This window comes from Schistocerca nitens, chromosome 8, assembly GCF_023898315.1.
Source record: "Schistocerca nitens isolate TAMUIC-IGC-003100 chromosome 8, iqSchNite1.1, whole genome shotgun sequence".
Lineage (NCBI taxonomy): Eukaryota > Metazoa > Arthropoda > Insecta > Orthoptera > Acrididae > Schistocerca > Schistocerca nitens.
The window spans coordinates 127,789,902-127,812,568 of record NC_064621.1 but is presented as its reverse complement, the minus strand read 5'-3'; the positions used below and the strand labels follow the sequence as shown (position 1 = coordinate 127,812,568).

Genomic DNA, 22,667 nt, shown 5'->3' with positions numbered 1-22,667 from the left:
AACCTCCAGTAATGAATCTCATTAAGGAAACTAAAATAATCGACAGGTAACCGATAAATTGGAAATCCACAAGAATAATCAGTTGCACAGATACAGCTATATTCTGCCAGCAGATACACAGATACATATTTAAGCCTACATTCCAGTCGATTAGGTGTATGTAAGCCAGAGTAATATTTCATATAATTACGGAAATAAAGAATATTGTGCATTGAGAAATTCAATACAGATATTCACATTGCGCTTCCCTTCAATTACAAAATAAAAACAAAAGAAAATTTTATTCACTGCACATTCGGCCTGATAGGAAAAGCCGACCAGATGTCGGAAGCATCCCTTAGAAAGAAAAACTCTCCTATAGAATCATGAATACTTAACACAGACGATCTGATATCGTTATTATTGAAGATCCTGACAAAGACCTTAAAGTATTCACTGTTCCGAAGTATCAGTCTCCCACCAAACATTTACAGGTATCAAATGGTTCAAATGGCTCTGAGCACTATACGACTTAACTTCTGAGGTCATCAGTCGCCTAGAACTTTAGAACTAATTAAACTTAACTAACCTAAGGACATCACACACATCCATGCCCGAGGCAGGATTCGAACCTGCGATCGTAGCGGTCGCTCGGCTCCAGACTGTAGCACCTAGAACCGCATGGCCACTCCGGCCGGCTACAGGCATCTTAAGTCTCACTAAATACATAAAGAATCTCAACATGAACCACATAATCTGCAACGCATAACTGACCACTCAGTACAACTACAAGTTCCCCCTAAGTAAAAGACAAAAAATTTATCAGTTCCAGTTTAACACAACAAGAAATTATGAAAATCATTCCAGTGCAGTAACATACAAGTTCACAAAAACAGAAATTTCTCATATAAAGGAAGTTGTACTCCTAATCAACATAAATGCATTAGTTTAGCAGTTAGCTATTTAATTGCACATAGCCATCTGTGAATGTGGCATTCTCTTCAATGAGTATTCAAAGAGGCAACACAAACAGTATAGCAGAAGTAAAATAGACATATGTATCAAGAAATTTGTCAGTAATTAATAAATAACGTAGCACAGGAAGAAGTAATTAACAACAGGAATTGTGAAAAGACAGAACCAAGGTGAATATCTGCAGAAGTTGCCCACTGGAGTATGTTTTCGAAGTGTATGAATTATCTGTTATGAACGCAGACTCATTCAAAATAAAATTCAAGTGTCAGCTATGGCAACCATTTCCATAACGGCTCTCATATCAGGCTAACATACAACAGACAAGAAAGTTAACTGCTCCCCACACCTCCCAAATCACCGAAATTCGCCACTCTTTTGCTCTGACATTTGTGAAAAAAAAGTCTCTTAAAGCTCTTTCAAGCAAACATATCATACATTCGTTACTAATTGAAGGCCTTAAAATGGTTTCAGACTTTTGACTATACGAAATGTCTCACACATTACTCTTGCAACAAAAATCTGAAATTTTCAGTATCATAATTATGGTCACCGTGACGCACAAAACATTCGTGTGTCGAACACGCGGTAGAACAAATCATCAATAACGAATAATTTAAACCTAACGAGTTCCATATGTCTTAGAAAGTATTGAAAAAAAGATCAGTAAACGAAGGTGTGATGAATTCAAGTGCCCGATTATTCGGGTACATTATTGCAAACCCGGTTCTGTACCACACTTCGTAAACTGACCGTGTCATCAAAGAGCCAACGTTTCATAAGACCATAGGCAGCTGTTGGTTAAAGATCTGAAAGTGCTGTAAATCGACTACACAAAGTCTTGCAGTACAAGCCAGAAACTCGGCAAACATTTGTAGCCTCAGAAAGTGACATCAGTTCTACTTAATACGTAACTCAAATATAGCATCGTCTTTGCACACGAACCCATTCGGATTGGAACACCAAGACCGACGGTTTTGCCTAGAACTCCCTTTCTATGTTTAAACTAAACAAATCAGTCATTTTAGAAAGCACCTTATTGCCAAGTCACCATTCTTCAGGAATAAAAAAATATTTTATCTTTTTTGTATAACAATTACAATAGTGTTTAATAGCACCAAAATAAGTTGGAAGTGAGGCAAGTGTTAGTGCATACATTAACCTTAGCCCATATGTATTTCCTACTTAAAACTGATCTTTTGAGATTTGGAGCAAATCCCTTTCTTTAGTGAAACGAATAAAACAAGTAAAATGTGGTACGGTTGGCTTTCAACACACATGGTTCTCTTATTATCTCTGCATTTAAAAAGAGAACACGTATCTACACAAATAGTAAACAAATTATTACAATTTAAGTTATGAAGTTATTAATATTTGTGGTAAACTTAAATAAAATAAATCAATCATTATAAATTCCTTTCTCAGAAACGGTGTAAGAGAGTATTTCATCATAGGGAGATTTGTATTCTTTAGGGATGTATCTAATTAGGTCACGTATATCAGTAATTTAAAAAAAATTGATACTGACTTAGTCACGACATGCCCTTGTTAATGAGACCTGAATTTGAGTTGCAGGGAATCGTAAATCAAAAGTATGCCTTACAAATCCTGCAATGTAAGGAGATGCTGCACTTTGATGACTTGTAGAATAGCGTTCAAAATAAATGAAAGCTGTTACTTGAAAGGGTACTTTACCTTATGGTGGAGCACGTCTACCACGTGTCTCAAGAGACAACGCTCTTTTCATATAGTATTTTGGTCACCGTTTGGAAAAATCATAGATATTATCATTCTCAAGTCGTCACACTGTAAACTGCCCACTTTTTGCTGCATCCGCAATCAGTTCACATATTCCTTCACAATATACATACGATTCATTGTTCTTACTGCACGTTTTATCTGAACAATATCTTTGCTGCAAGCAATAAAAGAGTAGCTCCAGACACGAAATAACTGTTTTACTTTCTGAAATCTCCCTGTATCTACTTGTGCAGAACCCAACTTAATCATGCAGTGATTATTGTTTTGTTCAATGCCTCCACCTGAAACAATCTCAACTCCTCAATAATATTTTATATGTTCGGACTCTTCTGTATACTTTAACAGGAGTGAACATACCTAATTTTTCCCTTTTTCCGCTGTTCTCTCATGGTATGCAGAAATCACAAAAGAAAAATCTTCATATTTTTGATACAAAAACCATTAACCCACAGTTACTTGGGATAAAATACACCCTGGAGAGGAAATGTGAGGTAACAGCCAGTTCTGCATAAAATCAAAACACAGACCTTTCTTTCAATCTTGGTTCAAATGGCTCTGAGCACTATGGGTCTTAACTGCTGTGGTCATCAGTCCTCTATAATTTAGAACTACTTAAACCTAACTAACCTAAGGACATCACACACATCCATGCCCTAGGCAGGATTCGAACCTGCGACCGTAGCGGTCACGCGGCTCCTGACTGCTGCGCCTAGAACCGCACGGCCACTGCGGCCGGCTCTTTCAATCTTCTTGAGTTTGTTTTATTGTAAAAACAAAAAAACTATATACTTCGACGTTAATGAACCAGTAATTCAGCAACAGCTACTCGTTTTGCCGTTTCGCTATGAGAAGTGCTCTTTATCTTCACTCTCAACTCTTCAAATGTTACACAAGTGTCCACCTGAAGATTGCCAAGGGCTAGACTGTCACTAAAGTATTTAGCATAATATTTGTAGGTAATTATTGATGCAGAATGTTTCTACTGGAATGTATCATGCATTACTATTGTTGATAACCTAGGATCAAGATACCTCTACTCATATGAACTGTAGTGAGAAAATAAGTGCTGGATAGAAATTTATGTGGTCATGTATTACTTTCCGGCTCTCTGGAGACGAGGAGCGATTTTTATTTTCTATACCCCTCGTATCTTGAGGAGATTTATCTTGAAGAATGAAGCCCTAAAATCTCTGTACTCTTTTATCACTTACTACAAATACGTTCAGGAAAGCTTTTCTGCAGACATCAATACACCTAGCATTAATTATCAGAAGAAAACTTGTAACTGGCACGTTGTGAATTTTTTACAGAGAGATTCATCTCCTCCTGATGCTCGTCGTCGAACCTTTAGAATCCATGAAACTCATTAAAAGATGTCTTGTCCATTTATTCTATTGTAATTGCTCAATTTTGTAAACATAAGAATTTCTCCTTCCTCTAATATTCTCTTAAAGCAATGTTCATGGCACCTAAAACATAATAAGAAACACTTTAGTGCGATCATAGAAATAATGAATCCACATTTTCTTAAGTAACGGAAGTTGCGTTATAACATATACCTACAATGCTCGCCGGGTTTCTTGGTGATTAGCACTTTCCCAGAATTAATTATGTATTGACAACCCTTTACTCTTACCTGTTTGATAACATTACGCTATTACACTTCTTTAGTATTCCTCTTCCCTCTTTTCTCTTCTATTACACCTGAAAGCTCACAGTTCCTTGACATAGGTATTTCCTCCATTCTGAGAAACTGGTTAAAGAAACTGAAACCAGTACCATGACAATATAAAAGGTTTTACTTCTGGATTGAGGACATTTTCAAAGTGAAGTATGAAACGTTATGGCCACTGTGACCATTAAGATGGCTGCAATGAAGCCTATTCTATACAGAACCATTCCTAGAGTGAGTTCTCATTTTATCGATTTTGGAATAAACCTCATTCTTTGATGATTGATACAGATATTTCTCAGTATACCACGGGGTGCGATCGCCCCAGTATGGCCAATATAACCGCTCACCAAAGTGTTTTCTCATACATTCTGAGTTCGTCGAAGACAGTTGAGCTTTCAGAGACAGAAACATTTTTGCAAAGTGCCTGTAATTTAGAACACTCGAAAGTAAAACCACTTCTGAAACTTGCGATTCTTCAAGTAACGGTATCTTAGGAAAACACTTCTTATCTTCTCATCTCACTCGAGTGTGGAGGATACTGCTGGACGGGGTGGAGGAGGGGCAGGGACCATGACACCCATTCTATAACGACCCCTTCGAGGAGAAAGAAAAACACATCATTGTAGCTGCGGCGCAGCTGTCTTTGGCCAGACAGAAGCCCGCTGCCCCCACCCGTCTCCTCACCCCATTCCAGGATCTGAGGCAAGCTTTGACAGTACAGAAAACAACCCGAGACTGCACTTTTCTCGAAAACTGTTGCCATGTTGTTACTGTGCACCACCTACTGACGATTACATTTAGTAGAGATATTATTTTTTGGGGTGTTTATTGTCGTGTTAAATCCACTGTTGGAAATAATCCAGATATTTTCTGTGGAATTAAGATTTGGTAACATGAGTACCTGCGTACTTGTCAAATCAGGAACGTATGGACGCAGCACTGTCAACATGGCAGTTAATATCCTGGAAGACGGAGGAGTACACGGCACGCTCTTCAAGATCATGTAGAATGAATGGAAATATGTGGTCACCGAGAATACTGAAATAAACATCCTGGTTCACGTTCATGGTAATCTGAATGATCAGTGGGCGCTAGTTATGGAACGGAAAAAGATTCTGTCAGTTTCACTTACGGTCTCAGCTCGACCTCGACACACCGCGGGTAAATGCCTCATTAGACCGTCCGTGCATACGACGTCTTTCATCATTTTGACAGATCCAAACTCGTGAGCCGTCGGTCACCATTACACACTTTCAGCCCAGTCCTACTGCCCGGTTCCTGTATCATTTGGCTCACTGAAGAAGTGTAGATTTATTAACAGCTGTGAACAATAGACTTTTGCAATGTACCCTCCCCAGAATGTCCACTGCGTACAGTTCACTTCGAAAAGCTTACTCGGACTTTAGCTGAATTCACTGACAGCAACAATAATGTCAGGTTGGAGCCCGATTGTCGTTGACAAGTCGTGACACACATCTCCTGCCCGCGTGGGTTGGGACATTTTTACTGCCACCGTTCTCAATTCGTTTTAGGTGCCTGAACGTTCCTTGCAGATATAGACAAGTCAGCGCTCATACACCAACAAATCACTACGAATCACGAAATTTGTTGACCTACGTAAACGTTTTACTGAAGCAACATCTTTAGAGGTATACTGTCGTATTTCAATATAGAAGCTTTTAACAGAGGTACAAATACAGGGTGAGTCACCTAACATTACCGCTGGATATATTTCGTAAACCACATCAAATACTGACGAATCGATTCCACAGACCGAACGCGAGGAGAGGGGCTAGTGTAAATGGTTAATACAAACCATAAAAAAATGCACGAAAGTATGTTTTTTAACACAAACCTACGTTATTTTAAATGGAACCCCGTTAGTTTTGTTAGCACATCGAAACATATAAACAAATACGTAATCAGTGCCGTTTGTTGCATTGTAAAATGTTAATTACATCCGGAGATATTGTAACCTAAAGTTGACGCTTGAGTACCACTCCTCCGCTGTTCGATCGTGTGTATGGGAGAGCACCGAATTACGTAGGGATCAAAGGGGAACGGTGATGGACCTTAGGTACAGAAGAGACTGGAACAGCACATTACGTCCACATGCTAACACCTTTTCATTGGTCTTTTTCACTGACGCACATGTACATTACCATGAGGGGTGAGGTACACGTACACACGTGGTTTCCGTTTTCAATTACGGAGTGGAATAGAGTGTGTCCCGATATGTCAGGCCAATAGATGTTCAATGTTGTGGCCAACATTTGCTGCACACAATTGCAATCTCTGGCGTAATGAATGTCGTACACGCCGCAGTACATCTGGTGTAATGTCGCCGCAGGCTGCCACAATACGTTGTTTCATATCCTCTGGGGTTGTAGGCACATCACGGTACACATTCTCCTTTAACGTACCCCACAAAAAGAAGTCCAGAGGTGTAAGATCAGGAGAACGGGCTGGCCAATTTATGCGTCCTCCACGTCCTATGAAACGCCCGTCGAACATCCTGTCAAGGGTCAGCGTAGTGTTAATTGCGGAATGTGCAGGTGCACCATCATGCTGATACCACATACGTCGACGCGTTTCCAGTGGGACATTTTCGAGCAACGTTGGCAGATCATTCTGTAGAAACACGATGTATGTTGCAGCTGTTTGGGCCCCTGCAATGAAGTGAGGACCAATGAGGTGGTCGCCAGTGATTCCGCACAATACATTTACAGTCCACGGTCGCTGTCGCTCTACCTGTCTGAGCCAGCGAGGATTGTCCACGGACCAGTAATGCATGTTCCGTAGATTCACTGCCCCGTGGATTGTGAAACCCGCTTCATCGATAAACAGGTAGAACTGCAACGCATTCTCTGTTAATGCCTATTGACAGAATTGCACTCGATGATTAAAGTCATCACCATGTAATTGCTGATGTAGCGACACATGAAACGGATGAAAGCGGTGACGATGCAGTAAGCGCATGTCACTACTTTGACTCAGTCCACCGGCTCTCGCAATGTCCCGTGTACTCATGTGTGGGTTCATGGCAACAGCAGCTAACACACCAACTGCACCCGCTTCTCCTGTGACGGGCCTGTTACGGACCCGTTTGCGTGCTACGACCATACCTGTTGCATACAGTTGGCGGTAGATGTTTTGCAATGTGCGGCACGTTGGATGCTCTCTGTCCGGGTACCGTTCTGCATACACCCTGCAGGCTTCAGCTGCATTTCGTCGACACTCGCCATAGATGAGTATCATCTCCGCCTTTTCAGAGTTCGAATACACCATGGTCACAGTTCCTACAACACTACACTATCACAGACGTCTGGTAACACGGTGTACTACAGTTGGTCTGCGTGCGGAGACGAATGCAGAATAACAATAGCAGCAAGCGCTACATGCGGACACTGCGACAGCTAGACCAAACCACCACAGTGCACTACAGCCACACTCGTAAACACGGTCGTCATCGTAAACATGTCCCTGCAGATGCTGCTCGCTGACCGTGGCCCGTGTTTGTTACAACACGCAACTGAACGTCGGAGGTTTCAAGCGTCAACTTTAGGTTACAATATCTCCGGATGTAATTAACATTTTACAATGCAACAAACGGCACTGATAACGTATTTGTTTATATGTTCAGATGTGCTAACAAAACTAACGTGGTTCCATTTAAAAAAACGTAGGTTTGTGTTAAAAGAACATACTTCCGTGCATTTTTGTATGGTTTGTATTAAACAATTACATTAGCCCGTCTCCTCACGTTCGGTCTCTGGAATCGGTTCGTCAGTATTTGATGTGGTTTACGAAATATATCCAGCGGTAACGCTAGGTGACTCACCCTTTATATATTGAAGTTGTTTTGCTCAGTCTTGGCAGGTGCATTGCTTATCTTCGCTAATACGAAATGATTATCTTCCTGTGGTATGTTCAGCTGCTTTCTTTGCTATGGCTTTTTCGATTTTTTAACCATTGTTAACTTGTAAGGGACATTTCAAACAGAAGATCACAATCAACCGATCAACCATACTGTGTAGCAGAAACAAGACTGATATCAAGACAAACCTTATTTCGATTTAACTACCGGTGTGTCGATCCTGATGTTATCAGTTACTTGCAGTGCTTTCTGCATACATTGTTGCAATTCTCATGTTGGTCGATATACTGTAAGGGAAGCTGTGACAAGTTGATGTTAAAAATGACGGTACAAATATTATTTTAAGTAGTTGTAACTATATTACAATCGTATCTCGTATTCATATGTGTTCTTACTTGTTACTCGTTTCCTTTTTAAACAATAGTGAACTGAAGTTGATGAGGAAATATGAGTTCTGGATAGCTGTAATTTCGTTTAGGATCTCGTTTTTCAACTTTTGTACATTTCCAGCGCTTCTCCGAAGGATGGAGTACCTTCAGATAACTGTCTACTTCTACTCTGAGCCTTGTTTCTTCTATCTGCTTCGCAGTAGCCTTTCTCAGGTGTCAAAGAGTCAATATGTTCGTTAAAACGAGTTTTGAAACTTCCACCGATTTGGCCAATGAAAGATCGTTAATCTTTTTGATGCAGTCACGGTCGATTATCAGTCAATTTGTATTTAGAAACGAAAGATTCTTTCTTTCTGCCACATTTGCACGTCTACCTACGTTATTGTGATTGCTCAACGCAAGTCTGTCACATACACGCACTTTCACGTCTACGACATATGGCAGCATTGGAGAGTCACATGACCTCTAGTTACTAGAATTACAATGCATACAGTGTCCCAAAACTCTTTTACGTAGCTATTTTGTTCGACGAGCTTATCAGTGCAGAGATCGATAGTTTCTTCTGTGCATATGTACACTCCTGGAAATGGAAAAAAGAACACATTGACACCGGTGTGTCAGACCCACCATACTTGCTCCGGACACTGCGAGAGGGCTGTACAAGCAATGATCACACGCACGGCACAGCGGACACACCAGGAACCGCGGTGTTGGCCGTCGAATGGCGCTAGCTGCGCAGCATTTGTGCACCGCCGCCGTCAGCGTCAGCCAGTTTGCCGTGGCATACGGAGCTCCATCGCAGTCTTCAACACTGGTAGCATGCCGCGACAGCGTGGACGTGAACCGTATGTGCAGTTGACGGACTTTGAGCGAGGGCGTATAGTGGGCATGCGGGAGGCCGGGTGGACGTACCGCCGAATTGCTCAACACGTGGGGCGTGAGGTCTCCACAGTACATCGATGTTGTCGCCAGTGGTCGGCGGAAGGTGCACGTGCCCGTCGACCTGGGACCGGACCGCAGCGACGCACGGATGCACGCCAAGACCGTAGGATCCTACGCAGTGCCGTAGGGGACCGCACCGCCACTTCACAGCAAATTAGGGACACTGTTGCTCCTGGGGTATCGGCGAGGACCATTCGCAACCGTCTCCATGAAGCTGGGCTACGGTCCCGCACACCGTTAGGCCGTCTTCCGCTCACGCCCCAACATCGTGCAGCCCGCCTCCAGTGGTGTCGCGACAGGCGTGAATGGAGGGACGAATGGAGACGTGTCGTCTTCAGCGATGAGAGTCGCTTCTGCCTTGGTGCCAATGATGGTCGTATGCGTGTTTGGCGCCGTGCAGGTGAGCGCCACAATCAGGACTGCATACGACCGAGGCACACAGGGCCAACACCCGGCATCATGGTGTGGGGAGCGATCTCCTACACTGGCCGTACACCACTGGTGATCGTCGAGGGGACACTGAATAGTGCACGGTACATCCAAACCGTCTTCGGACCCATCGTTCTACCATTCCTAGACCGGCAAGGGAACTTGCTGTTCCAACAGGACAATGCACGTCCGCATGTATCCCGTGCCACCCAACGTGCTCTAGAAGGTGTAAGTCAACTACCCTGGCCAGCAAGATCTCCGGATCTGTCCCCCATTGAGCATGTTTGGGACTGGATGAAGCGTCGTCTCACGCGGTCTGCACGTCCAGCACGAACGCTGGTCCAACTGAGGCGCCAGGTGGAAATGGCATGGCAAGCCGTTCCACAGGACTACATCCAGCATCTCTACGATCGTATCCATGGGAGAATAGCAGCCTGCATTGCTGCGAAAGGTGGATATACACTGTACTAGTGCCGACATTGGGCATGCTCTGTTGCCTGTGTCTATGTGCCTGTGGTTCTGTCAGTGTGATCATGTGATGTATCTGACCCCAGGAATGTGTCAATAAAGTTTCCCCTTCCTGGGACAATGAATTCACGGTGTTCTTATTTCAATTTCCAGGAGTGTATTTTTACAATTGCGTTTTATTGCTGCTATTCTACATTCCCCGGTGTCGTCCTTTAATAAAGATTCTACCCTAGAGATATGTGGGTCAGTGGTCAGCTGTGACCTCGTAACCGCACTTCGGAACACCTGTGCTGTGGGATGTTCGTCGTTATTCATCCCCGTCGCGTGATACGACGGGCTGTGATTCAGTGCGGAAACTCAAGTGCAGTTATCGGATGTCTTCCAGACTGCCTTGTGTTCGGGACCAGAGCGGAGTTTCCATATTGCGACAGCACGCGATGCCTCGCCAGGGTCGTATCGCGTTCGATCTCCTGTTGACAGACAACGATATTTCTATTCGCATAACTCAATTCCTGAGCCATAAACTGGAACTACATCACAAATGGTGCAAATGTAAATACATATATAGAGACGCACATAAATTTCGGTGATTGATCGCTTCTGAGAAATTACGATGCGCTATCAAGGATATAAAATACAGCCCATAGATCTAACAGTATTTTCTGTTAACTCTAAGCACAAATTAAATTCCATAATTAATCACATTGCGCGAAATAAAATAAACCTTTAACATTTGTAGATATTTGACACACAACTAACATTTTCAAACTCAACATCTCATAGGATTTGTAATTTTAAATGGCATACCTACACAAATTCCTTTATTAACATGGATTAAAAATATTTGGATACTTAAAAATGTTTTCTGTCACATAGTAATCTTGGTCCTGAAATCTGAGTGATAATGAATTACTATGGCTTAAGAATCTTTAGGCAGGACTGCAAACTTCAGGTGATGGGACACTGGCAATAAATACAGGTTCGTTATACTAAAAACGATAAATACACTGCTTCAAAAGCAAAGTTTTCCTTTTGACTTACCACAGAGCTGGAATTAGTTATAAATACTTTGACAAGTTGGTTAATGAACAGAGTAGCGAGCGTTGTATGTGCTCTACTTAGATGCTTACCTCCTGCACAGTCGTAGGAAAGCAAGTCTTCTGGTCTAGACTGTATACCAATTAGGTTCCTTTCGGAGTGTGTTGATGCATTAGCTCCGTGCTTAACAGTCACATACAACCGTTCGCTCGACGAAAGATCCGTACCCAAAGACTGGAAAGTTGCACAGCTCACACTAATATTCAAGAAAGGCAGTAGGAGTAATCCACTAAATTATACGCACATATCGTTAACGTCGATATGCGGCAGGATTTTAGAACATATATTGTGTTCGAACATCATGAATTACCTCGAAGAAAAGGGTCTATTGACATACAGTTAACATGGGTTTAGAAAACGTCGTTCCCGTGAAACACAACTATCTCTTTATTCACATGAAGTATTGAGTGCTATTGACAAGGGATTTCAGATCGATTCCGTATTTCTGGATTTCCGGAAGTGTTTTGACACTGTGCCACACAAGCGGCTCGTAGTGAAATTGTGCGCATAAGGAATATCGTCTCAGTTATGTGACTGGATTTGCGACTTCCTCTCAGAGAGGTCACAGTTCGTCCTAACTGACGGAAAGTCATCGAGTAAAACAGAAGTGATTTTTGTGGTTTCCTCAAGGTAGTGTTATAGGCCCTTTGCTCTTCCTTATCTGTATTAACGCTTTTGGGGACAATGTGAGCAGCCGTCTTCGCTTTTTTGCAGATGACGCTGTCGTTTATCGACTCTTAAAGTCATCAGAAGGCCAAAACAAACTGCAAAACGATTTAGAAAAGGTATTTGAATGGTGCGAAAAGTGACAGTTGACCCTAAATAACGTAAAATGTGTCATCCACGTGAGTGCTAAAAGGAACTCGTTAAACTTCGGTTACACAATAAATCAGTCTAATGTAACAGCCGTAAACCTAGGTATTACAATTACGAGCAACTTAAATTGGAAGGAACACATAGAAAATGTTGTGCGGAAGGCCAACCAAAGGCTGCGTTTTATTGGCAGGACCTACTAAGGAGACTGCCTACACTACGCTTGTCCGTCCTCTTTTAGAATACCGCTGCGCGGTGTGGGATCCTTACCAGATAGGACTGACGGAGTACATAGAAAAATTTCAAAAAAGGCAGCACGTTTTGTATTATCGCGAAATATGGGAGAGAGTGTCACAGAAACGAAACAGGATTTTGGGATGGACATCATTAAAAGAAAGGCGTTTTTCGTTGTGATGGAATCTTCTCACGAGATTGCATTCACCAACTTTCTCCTCCGAATACGAAAATAGTTTGTTGACTTCGACCTACATAGGGAGGAACGATCACCGAGATAAAATAAGGGAAATCAGAGCTCATACGTAAAGATATAGGTGTTCATTCCCTCCCCGCGCTATACGAGATTGGAATAATAGAGAATTGTGAAAGTGGTTCGATGAACCCTCTGCCAGGCACTTAAATGTGATTTGCAGAGTATTCATGTAGATGTAGAATAAGTCACCTTGTCAAGAAGTGACGTTGTCTCCCAGCTCTGTTGTCGTTTACGGCAGAGACATTAGACCTTCCTCGAGAAAGAGTCCAAAGCAATTATTCGGTGTGAAATACAGACAGTAAAGATCAGAAGAGCATCGGTGCTTCTTTATCGTGGATTACCCAAAACAGGGGGCACACAGTAGACAGTATTGTCCCTAAAATAAATTAAAATAGTTACAGTCTCCCGGTCCCGTGCAAAAGTTTAGAGGGTTATCAGGCGAATGCCTACAATAAAAGCCCCTTTACAAGGTATTACCAAATGGGGATCTCTCTCATCAGTTCCAGCCTACTGGGATATTTGAAAGGAATAAAAAATGTCGTTCTGTAATAGCTCGTCTAGCCCTCATGGATCATCAATGGAACATGCAAGGAAATGCTTCTTCATGGGAACTTAGGTTTATTCACCGTTGGAAACAAAATTTAGAACTGAATGGAAAATACCCAACATGACATATGTTAATATTCCGAAAGGGAACATCCTATCGCGTGCCGAACTACGGAGATTACAAAACACTTATTGTTACAACTAAGTGATCATCGTAGACATAATGCAGGTACAGAGACATTGTTCGACCATGGAGGAAGACTAGTCTCCTGAGCTATTGTCATTCTGAAATGTCTTACGATTTCACGTTGGTACCCGTCATACACCAAATAAAAGACATCTGAAGCTACGGTCGCTGGTTCGAATCCTGCTTCGGGCATGGATGTGTGTGATGTCCTTAGGTTAGTTAGAGTAGTTCTAATGCTCGGGGACTGATGAACTCAGATGTTAAGTCCCATAGTGCTCAGAGCAATCTGAACCATTTTTGAAGAAGTCGATACCAGGAAAACGGGACAATTGACTGATGAGCTAAAACATCATTCTCACTGCAAACAGCGACGTTGAACTCCGCCTTGTGGTGTTTCCGTCGCGTGACGCAGTGTGGACAGCAGCAGAGACGAACGGGGAATCAATCTAGATGCGATATGGGCCGTAAATGGGGAAATCTGTTGATATAACAGACGCTGTCAAAGAGCAGCTTCTTATGGCTCGGCTCCTGGTACCACGCATCTCGGAAACGGAGAAGCTGGTCGACAGTTCGCGTGCTGCTGTCGTCGATGTTTACAAAAAGTGCATGAACAATGCTGAAATCGAAATAAGATGGCAACTCTCGTTACAGAACGTAGAGGTCGGAGGCTTATTTTGCCTATAAAGCGAGATACGAAGCGAACTATGTCAACTCTGAAGACAGATTTTAAGATAGGCAACCCAACATGCATCATACATCCCAGACGCGGATTGTGTAAGTCGTGGTGCCTATCGTAAGGTATATGGAATATTTTCTAGGTCTGTGTAAGGTCACCGTTCTTGCGGACATATCCAAAGGAACAAGCACCGAAGATATATACGTAAGTAAGGCGGGGACGGCCAATGATCTTTTCGATGCAGATGCAAAATAGGCTCTAAGTTACGTGAATTGGCGAAGTTCCGCTAGTAATGAGGATAATGAGCAGGCCACTACATCAGTTGTGCGTCGTATGAGTTGAGTAACTGCTTCTGAAGGGAAGCGTGCTGGGTAGACCGTGCATTGCCGTGACCGCTGGATCCAGAGGACGTAGTGGTCAGCGGATTTGCCTAGTACGCAGGAAAACCGGCTTCAAATTCACAGGTTCACAGGTTTTCAACTTGCCCACTCAGATAAATCAATGTTCCCTGGCAGCTGATGCCTCCATTCCTTTTCCATTCGCCGCGCGGTCTGTGGCGCCTTGCCATGGTTCGCGAGGCTCCCTCCCCTCGTAGGTTCGAGTCATCCCTCTGGCATGAGTGTGAGTGTTTTCCTTAGCGTAAGCTAGTTTCAGTTACGTTAAGCAGTGTGTTAGCGTAGGGATCGATGATCTCAGCAACTTGGTCCCATAGGAACTTACCACCACCACCACTTTTTCCATTTCTTTACGTCTTGGCTCATAGTGGATCAAAATGGAGTCTGTTTTATTCAGACATGTCCGAAAGAAAGCTATTTTAAAGACATATCTAAATGAAGGAGTCTTTCTTTTCATACATGTTCGAAAGAACAAACACCGCATATATGATGGCAAGGACAATAATCCGTTTAGTCTAGATGCACAGCCATATCTAACTTCTACAGGCATCGTGGAGATGCCACGGTCAATGACGTTAATAAGCAAGGGAATTACATCAGCAGAGTGTAGTAGAGAATTTAGGTCTGACGGGAGGCTGGTTATGTAGGAGTCACCACTGTCGAGATGGTGTGGCAGTCGGTGTATCTGCCCAGTAAGCAAGAGACTCTGGTTCGAATCTCGGTCCAGAAGACATTTTCGATAGCTCCATCGATATAAATCAATTCCAGTGGCAGGTAGTATATTTAATTTCTTTGTCCTTTGATTCATAATCGCTGAGTGATAAAAACTGTGTCTTTTCTGTTGCTCATAACCGAAATAACAGACAACAAATCTATAACCGGTTTAGGTAACGATAGAAAATGATCCTTTCAGTGCAAATGCACAACAAGCTCAAACTTTTATGAGAATCGGCGAGATGCTGTGAGTAATGAGGGTAATGAGCAGGGACACTACATACGTAGTGCGGTATAAGTTGAGAATTAGGGTGTGACGGGAGGCATGCTGTGGTACTCTATACAGTCGTGAAACTTCCTGGCAGATTAAAACTGTGTGCCCGACCGAGACTCGAACTCGGGACCTTTGCCTTTCGCGGGCAAGTGCTCTACCAACTGAGCTACCGAAGCACGACTCACGCCCGGTACTCACAGCTTTACTTCTGCCAGTATCTCGTCTCCTACCTTCCAAACTTTACAGAAGCTCTCCTACGAAACTTGCAGAACTAGCACTCCTGAAAGAAAGGATATAGCGGAGACATGGCTTAGCCACAGCCTGGGGGATGTTTCCAGAATGAGATTTTCACTCTGCAGCGGAGTGTGCGCTGATATGAAACTTCCTGGCAGATTAAAACTGTGTGCCCGACCGAGACTCGAACTCGGGACCTTTGCCTTTCGCGGGCAAGTGCTCTACCAACTGAGCTACCGAAGCACGACTCACGCCCGGTACTCACAGCTCTACAGTCGTGTCTGGATGGACTAGTGATCAGTGCAATTGTCTAGTAAGCGTTAGACCAAATTATAATCACGGTCCGGTAAAAATTTTGAATTAAATCAATGACCCTTGAAAGCTGAAGTTTTCTATTTCTTTTGTGGTGTCACCGCCAGACACCACACTTGCTAGGTGGTAGCCTTTAAATCGGCCGCGGTCCATTAGTATACGTCGGACCCGTGTGTCGCCACTGTCAGTGACTGCAGACCGAGCGCCACCACACGGCAGGTCTAGAGACACTTCCTAGCACTCGCCCCAGTTGTACAGCCGACTTTGCAAGCGATGCTACACTGACAAATACGCTCTCATTTGCCGAGACGATAGTTAGCATAGCCTTCAGCTACGTGATTTGCTACGACCTAGCAAGGCGCCATTACCAGTTATATTGAGCTTATTATTAATGTACCGTCAAGAGCGATGTACTCCAATTATGGATTAAAGTTAAGTATTACAGCAACTGCGTCCGTTTTTCTAAGTTCTCATTTCTCTGACCTGTTCCAGACCTCACGCCAGTCTGCGTGTAATTAAACGCGTGCATTTCGGCCTCCTCTAGCAATACGGTGTTGGCTCTTCTGCCAACACAGCATCTTTCATCGTCATTCAGAGTGGTTGTAGGATCAAAATGATGTTTTTTTTTTCTTTTAGACATGTCCCAATGAACAGACACCACATTTGTAATCAGTGCGATGACTGCGAAACATCCCTTCGGTGCAGATGAACGCCCAGCTAGAACTCTTGTGACATTCGCCCAGTTGACGCGAGTAATGAGTGTAATGAGCAAGGGCACTTCATCAGTAGCATAGGTTAAGAATACGGTCTGATTTGAGGCTCGCTACCGTAGTCCGTGAATATGCAGTGACCTCTGTGAATGAATGATGTAATGGTCAGTGCATCTGCCTAGTAAACAGGGTTCGAATTTCTCTGCACCATAAATTTTCAACTTGGTCCATTGATTTAAATCAATACTCAGAGGAGCTAATTGAATTCTTTTGTGTATTGATTCACACTGGCTGCAGGATGAAAATGGTGTCTGCTGTTTTGGACATGTCCAAAAGGTCAGACATCACACGTACAATTAATTAAGGCAATGACGGAAAATGGTCCCTTCGGCGCAGACGCAAACCAAATTCGAACTCTTTTGAGAATTAGGGAGATGCCTTGAGTAATGAGGCTAATGAGTAGGAGGCACTACGTCCTTAGTGTGTTGACTGTGTTTAGGTTGTCGGTCTGATGGGCGGCATGCTGGAGCTGTCCGTGCTGTTGCGGTCAACACTGTGTGGCGCAGAGTTCACAAATGAATTACTCACACTACAAGCTCTAAGCATGCATAAATTTTCCCTGGTGCCACTGAACAGATCTCTTGAGAGTGTTGCATTAATTTTGCGGCAGGATACTTAAATTCTGTTTTCGTAATGGATATGTGTTTTCTCGGGAAAATAAAGTTATTCACATCCCTAGCATTCCAGACACTTTTTCTCCATAGACCAGTTCTGCTGCATAATCTTTTATGTCAACAAGACAATTAACAGAAACGGTTGCGTAATATAGTGGATGTACCGTACATTTTCCACTGTTCCCTCAACCACCGCCATGGGTGTGCATTCACTGCAGTATATGCCGTTCCTCATTATGACGCCAACAAATGGTCCCATATGTCCAAATCTGATTCTGTTCGGTAATAACTCTTCCGGTCAACGTTTTAGAAGCAAAAGAGCATCAAAATACCTAACCAAAATTTTCTGTCATTATTAATATCTGCACTCATAGTTGCATCATATGGTACGCCATTGGTGGTGGGCTGTTCCTTAAAGAGATTCGAGCTGATTTCTTCCAAGCAGTGTCGTTGCTTACAGTCCAGCCCTCAGCGGGAGGTTGCTGATGGTGTCACCTTAGACTCTGGATATGAAATTGCTCAAAATTTCTCCCGTAGTCTCTATGCGATCACCATTCAGTTTCCGACTTATGTGGAGGTGAAGACTTCTAATCTGCACTGTACAGATACTCAGTTTGTTGTGTCTGCTTGTTCTGCTGTTACACTAGATGTTTTGTTAATAACAGACTCTGTCATTTAAAAAGTGGAATAGTGGACGTATGTCCAGTAGAGTAGAACTGCTGTATTCTCGCAACTACAGTTACCAGCGTTATCATAAGACGCAAACTTTGTTTACTTTCAACGAAGCAGCTACTAGGATGAATGAAGTCGCCATGATAGTGTTTGTGTGTGTGTGTGTGTGTGTGTGTGTGTGTGTGTGTGTGTGTGTGTGTGTGTATGTGTGTATGTGTGTGCGTGCGTATGTGTGTGTCCAGGAATCCCTTATTGCCACCATGTAAAGTATATATGACCCCCTTTAAGGTAACTACCTCCTTAATTTGATTTGACGTGGGCACTGATATATCCCTTTCTTCATCTGTTACAGAAGGATTCGTTGAATTCTGAGCCTAGCCATGTGGCCAACTGTGTCTCCAAAGGAAAATCAGAGGTAAGATACAGCAGGCCTCCTTATTACTGAGTTCAATTTTTACAATAGTTTATTATGTATTGTGCACAAACACAAATCTTTGAATTTGACTAAGACAATGGTAGACACTGCCCCAGCAATAAATTGAGAAACCTTCAATCAGTTCTGATCAAGTTTGTCATGAGGTACACATTGGACATAAGAGAAATGCCAGTACTAGAAATCCCCCCTCCAATATCCTGAGTTGGGAATTACGTGCGCCTCACTTCCAAACTGCTGGTAAGTTTGACTGAAATGATCAAAGTCCTAGGACAGCCCGCGAAATCTCTTTTTTACGGAAGGAAAGAAATAGTCACTCTCCAAATAGCCATTGCGTTCAACGATTTTAGTGTACTTGTGTTTAGTAATAAGAAAAACTGGATGCAAGAATAAATACAGATCGAGCAAGCATAGAGAAAAAAATAGCAGGAGTCAATCAGTGAGAATACTACACAACTAAGGTGAAGTAGACGTAAGTACAGATATTCGTGGTGTCTTGGGATAATGGTCCATCATATTGATCCACCTGTTCAAAATCAACCTGTATAATACTTATTCATGTGGAGCTCCACACAATGTCTACAGATAGGATACAAGATAAGCGAGTTCTGTTGCTTCTTCATTTGGTGGTCCATTTCATTCTGTGAGTTTGATTGAAATTGCAATAAATATTTTAAATTATTACATACTGCCTGCACTGTCACTATTACTTCAACCATTAGTATTGCACAGTTTTGGCCTCATGACATTTTCAGGTGCCTGGACATTTATAGGCAGTAAATTTGTCGAAAATGAGCTATGGCATTGGTATATCGTTGTTTATTGCCCGACAACAGCTACCAGCAATACAGGCGTGTCCGTCGGGATGCCAAAGCTCCGGCACGCTCGCGGCAGTGCCTCTGGAAGATCGAACGAAAACATTCTGGCCAACAACATCAACACAGCCGTTCGCTGTCGAGAGTACTTCCAACAACCACCACTGAGACGTGCAGCATCATCATTGCCACGAAAGGTGCCAACATAGCCACCAGCGGCACGAGTATGTAATCAACAGCACTGCAATACTCGACACTGTTTATTGTCCATGAATCACGCGTCCACCGAGTGCCAATCAGGTATCCTTCCACTGGACGTGTATTTAGAATACCCCCAGCCAGTATACTGTCATTTCAGTTCGTTGACCGAAATGAGGATTTCCTTATCACAGTTGTCAAGCATCCAGCCAGTTCCATGCCACTACACTGGCCTGGACACCATGCCCGCATAGCCACCATGAGCATCCAGCCACCAGCAGTGACCCTCTGCCCAACTACATTGGACTTCTTGGACACAGCTATCAGGACGCTCACACTCATCAATGATTGGAAACTGCACCAGTGACACTACACTCAGACTAGTCATTAGGTCATAAACTCAAGAGACAATACTTCAGAATCCATATTCGATAAGGAACATCAATTTGTTTAATTATCAGATAACTAAGCACGTCAGTGGACTCGGGTGAATCAGTAATTATTTGTTTCTTAAAATAAAGTACTTCTTGTTTTATCTCTTTCAGTGATGTGTCTCCTCCTTGTGGAAATCGCATAAGGTCACAATAGGCATATCACGTCACATGTTGCATTTGATGACTGTATGCAGGCCAATGCACTTTTCAGTGTAATTATAGTATTTATAATGAAAACATGCACCACTAGCACAATTAATATGCATGCATATCACAAATTTCAGTTGTTAAATTTCAGTTATTAGAGCGCACCACACTTGAGTTGCTCATAGTAACTGGACATGTCATGGCGCTACAGACAATTATGTGATAATACACGCACTGTTAAATTTGTTATGTGCACTCGTATTAATGGCGTTTGCAGTGAATAGCACAGTAGCTGTAGACATTCTTGGAAAATATCATGTGCAAGAGTGTAGTAAAACTCTTCCAACGTGAGTCCTGTCTCTTGTACTGGTCGTTCCATTTGTCTCAGGACCCGCGTAGTCTCACAGGAGAACGTTGATTGCAGTGACTTATCAGCAACGCTGGACGATACCGGGTTAAGCGCCAGACATGCCTCATTAACTCCTCAGGGTACGGGAGAGTTTTTTCCGAATTACAGTCCGCATTGCCACTACTCAGTACTTAGCCTTTACAATAACCCAACCCTAACTGACACCTGAGCAAAGCTAATCCTATCTCTTCACAATTCTTGATGATTCATTTAGATTACTCCCTATTCCCTGCATTCACTAACGTACAGTCACCACTATCCCACCACTTGCTCCAAGCTTCCACTACTTGGACATCATACCACAGACAGAGCTGAACATATGCGTCACGTCATATGGTACAGCACAAGTACTACTAAAAATCGCAACACTGCTCCGCGTCGCGAGTACATTACATGCGGACACATAAAAGTGTGTCCCTATTCCTCCCTAGCAAAATTTTGCAGTCTTATACAACGCCATCGTCTCTATAGGCTACGCTCCAGAACCTTGTCAAATCTCCAAAATCCTATTTTTTCTCGCAGGAAACAAACCCCGTGGGAATAATTCGTCATATCGACCAATCAGCCGCACTTCAGTGGTCAACAAAGTCTTCGAATCCATCAGATCCCAGTGCATTTATAAACACTTGACTCAGCTCCTACTCATTACTGTTAACTAGGGTGTTGTGGTAACCCCTGTGTTAACAAACTTCTCTATCATACACATATCCTGTCCTATCAATGTAAGAACAAGAAATACATAATTTTCTTCCCCTTGACATCTAAAGATCATATAACCCATATATGGCATTCAGGTCATCTTTTCAGACTCCAGATACTTGCACTTACAATTAACTATGTCCGGTTTACTGACTCCTTTCTACCTAATAGTCGATCCTTGGTCACTATTACCAATATTTTCCGTACTCCTGCGCCAAGGTTCTGTCCTCTCTCGTCTCCTTTATATCTTGTACGCTTCTGATTTGTTCAAACCACACCATTAGTACGCATCCTTCAATGTGCTGATTACACTACTTTCCTGGCGTGCTTCCCTTCACTCTACAAATCCCAACGTTTCTTTCTACCCCACGTTTTCCTCCTGGTGTAACAAGTGGCCCTGAAAACACACGAAATAATTATTATCCATCACTTTTACCTCACCTGCCCTGTTAACTAACACACTAAAATACATTAGACTAACGCTCGACGTGCAATTAACATACGAGGGTCACCTAATGACCATCCAACAGAAAGCCCAAACAGCCAAACCCTACTAAACCGCCTTGCAATACACATAGAATCACGAATAAATTATGGTTAATATTGAATACTGTATATAGAAATATCCTGGACGGCCTCAGAGACAGGTAAGGCTGTAACCACCACAATCCTGATTTTGCGGTAAGGGTTACCATCCCTGGAGAGGGGTCTTACACCTACTCCTTTCCTCTTCCAGTCTACAGCCTGACCCACAACCCTGTCTGCGTCTATACTAGACCCTCACATTCCACGTTCCACGTGCTAGAAATCTTTGCGCTACTCCCCAGGTCAGTTCCCTGTTTATACACACACCTTAGGTCGTAGTGAACCTCTGAAAAAGACCGCCCCTAACGCTATCCATTCCCAGTGCAGGTCTTCCCAATTTGTAGTGACTGTGCAGATTACATTTAGAAAACCTTCCCTTTCCCTGCAACAAACGGTATGCTTTTTGCGTCAATCAACACACGTTTATTAAATGCAGCACCAAATGTAATATGTTTTTATTTTTAAACTTTTTTATACCATTTTTCATGCATTAACGGAAACGCTTGGCTATCAAACCTGATGATTGTACCATACGGGGTGAGGGCTATGAAAGTGCAGGGAGATGAAAGAGTATGGCGTAACATGCGGTAGCTAACTTTTTAGCAATGTGTCTGCAAAACGTCAAGATGCTTGATAATGGACCAAGGTCGAAATCGTACA

At 42.9% G+C, this 22,667-nt stretch overlaps 1 protein-coding gene across 1 annotated transcript in view; it reads left to right on the top strand.

Moving 5' to 3' along the window:
- The window catches only part of LOC126199444 (semaphorin-2A-like), a 468,120-nt gene that overhangs the window by 323,018 nt on the left and 122,435 nt on the right, over positions 1 to 22,667 (top strand). The window contains exon 4 of the mRNA XM_049936362.1: positions 18,640 to 18,702. Coding sequence (XP_049792319.1) covers positions 18,640 to 18,702 — 63 coding nt within the window. The remainder of the gene's footprint in view (positions 1 to 18,639; positions 18,703 to 22,667) is intronic.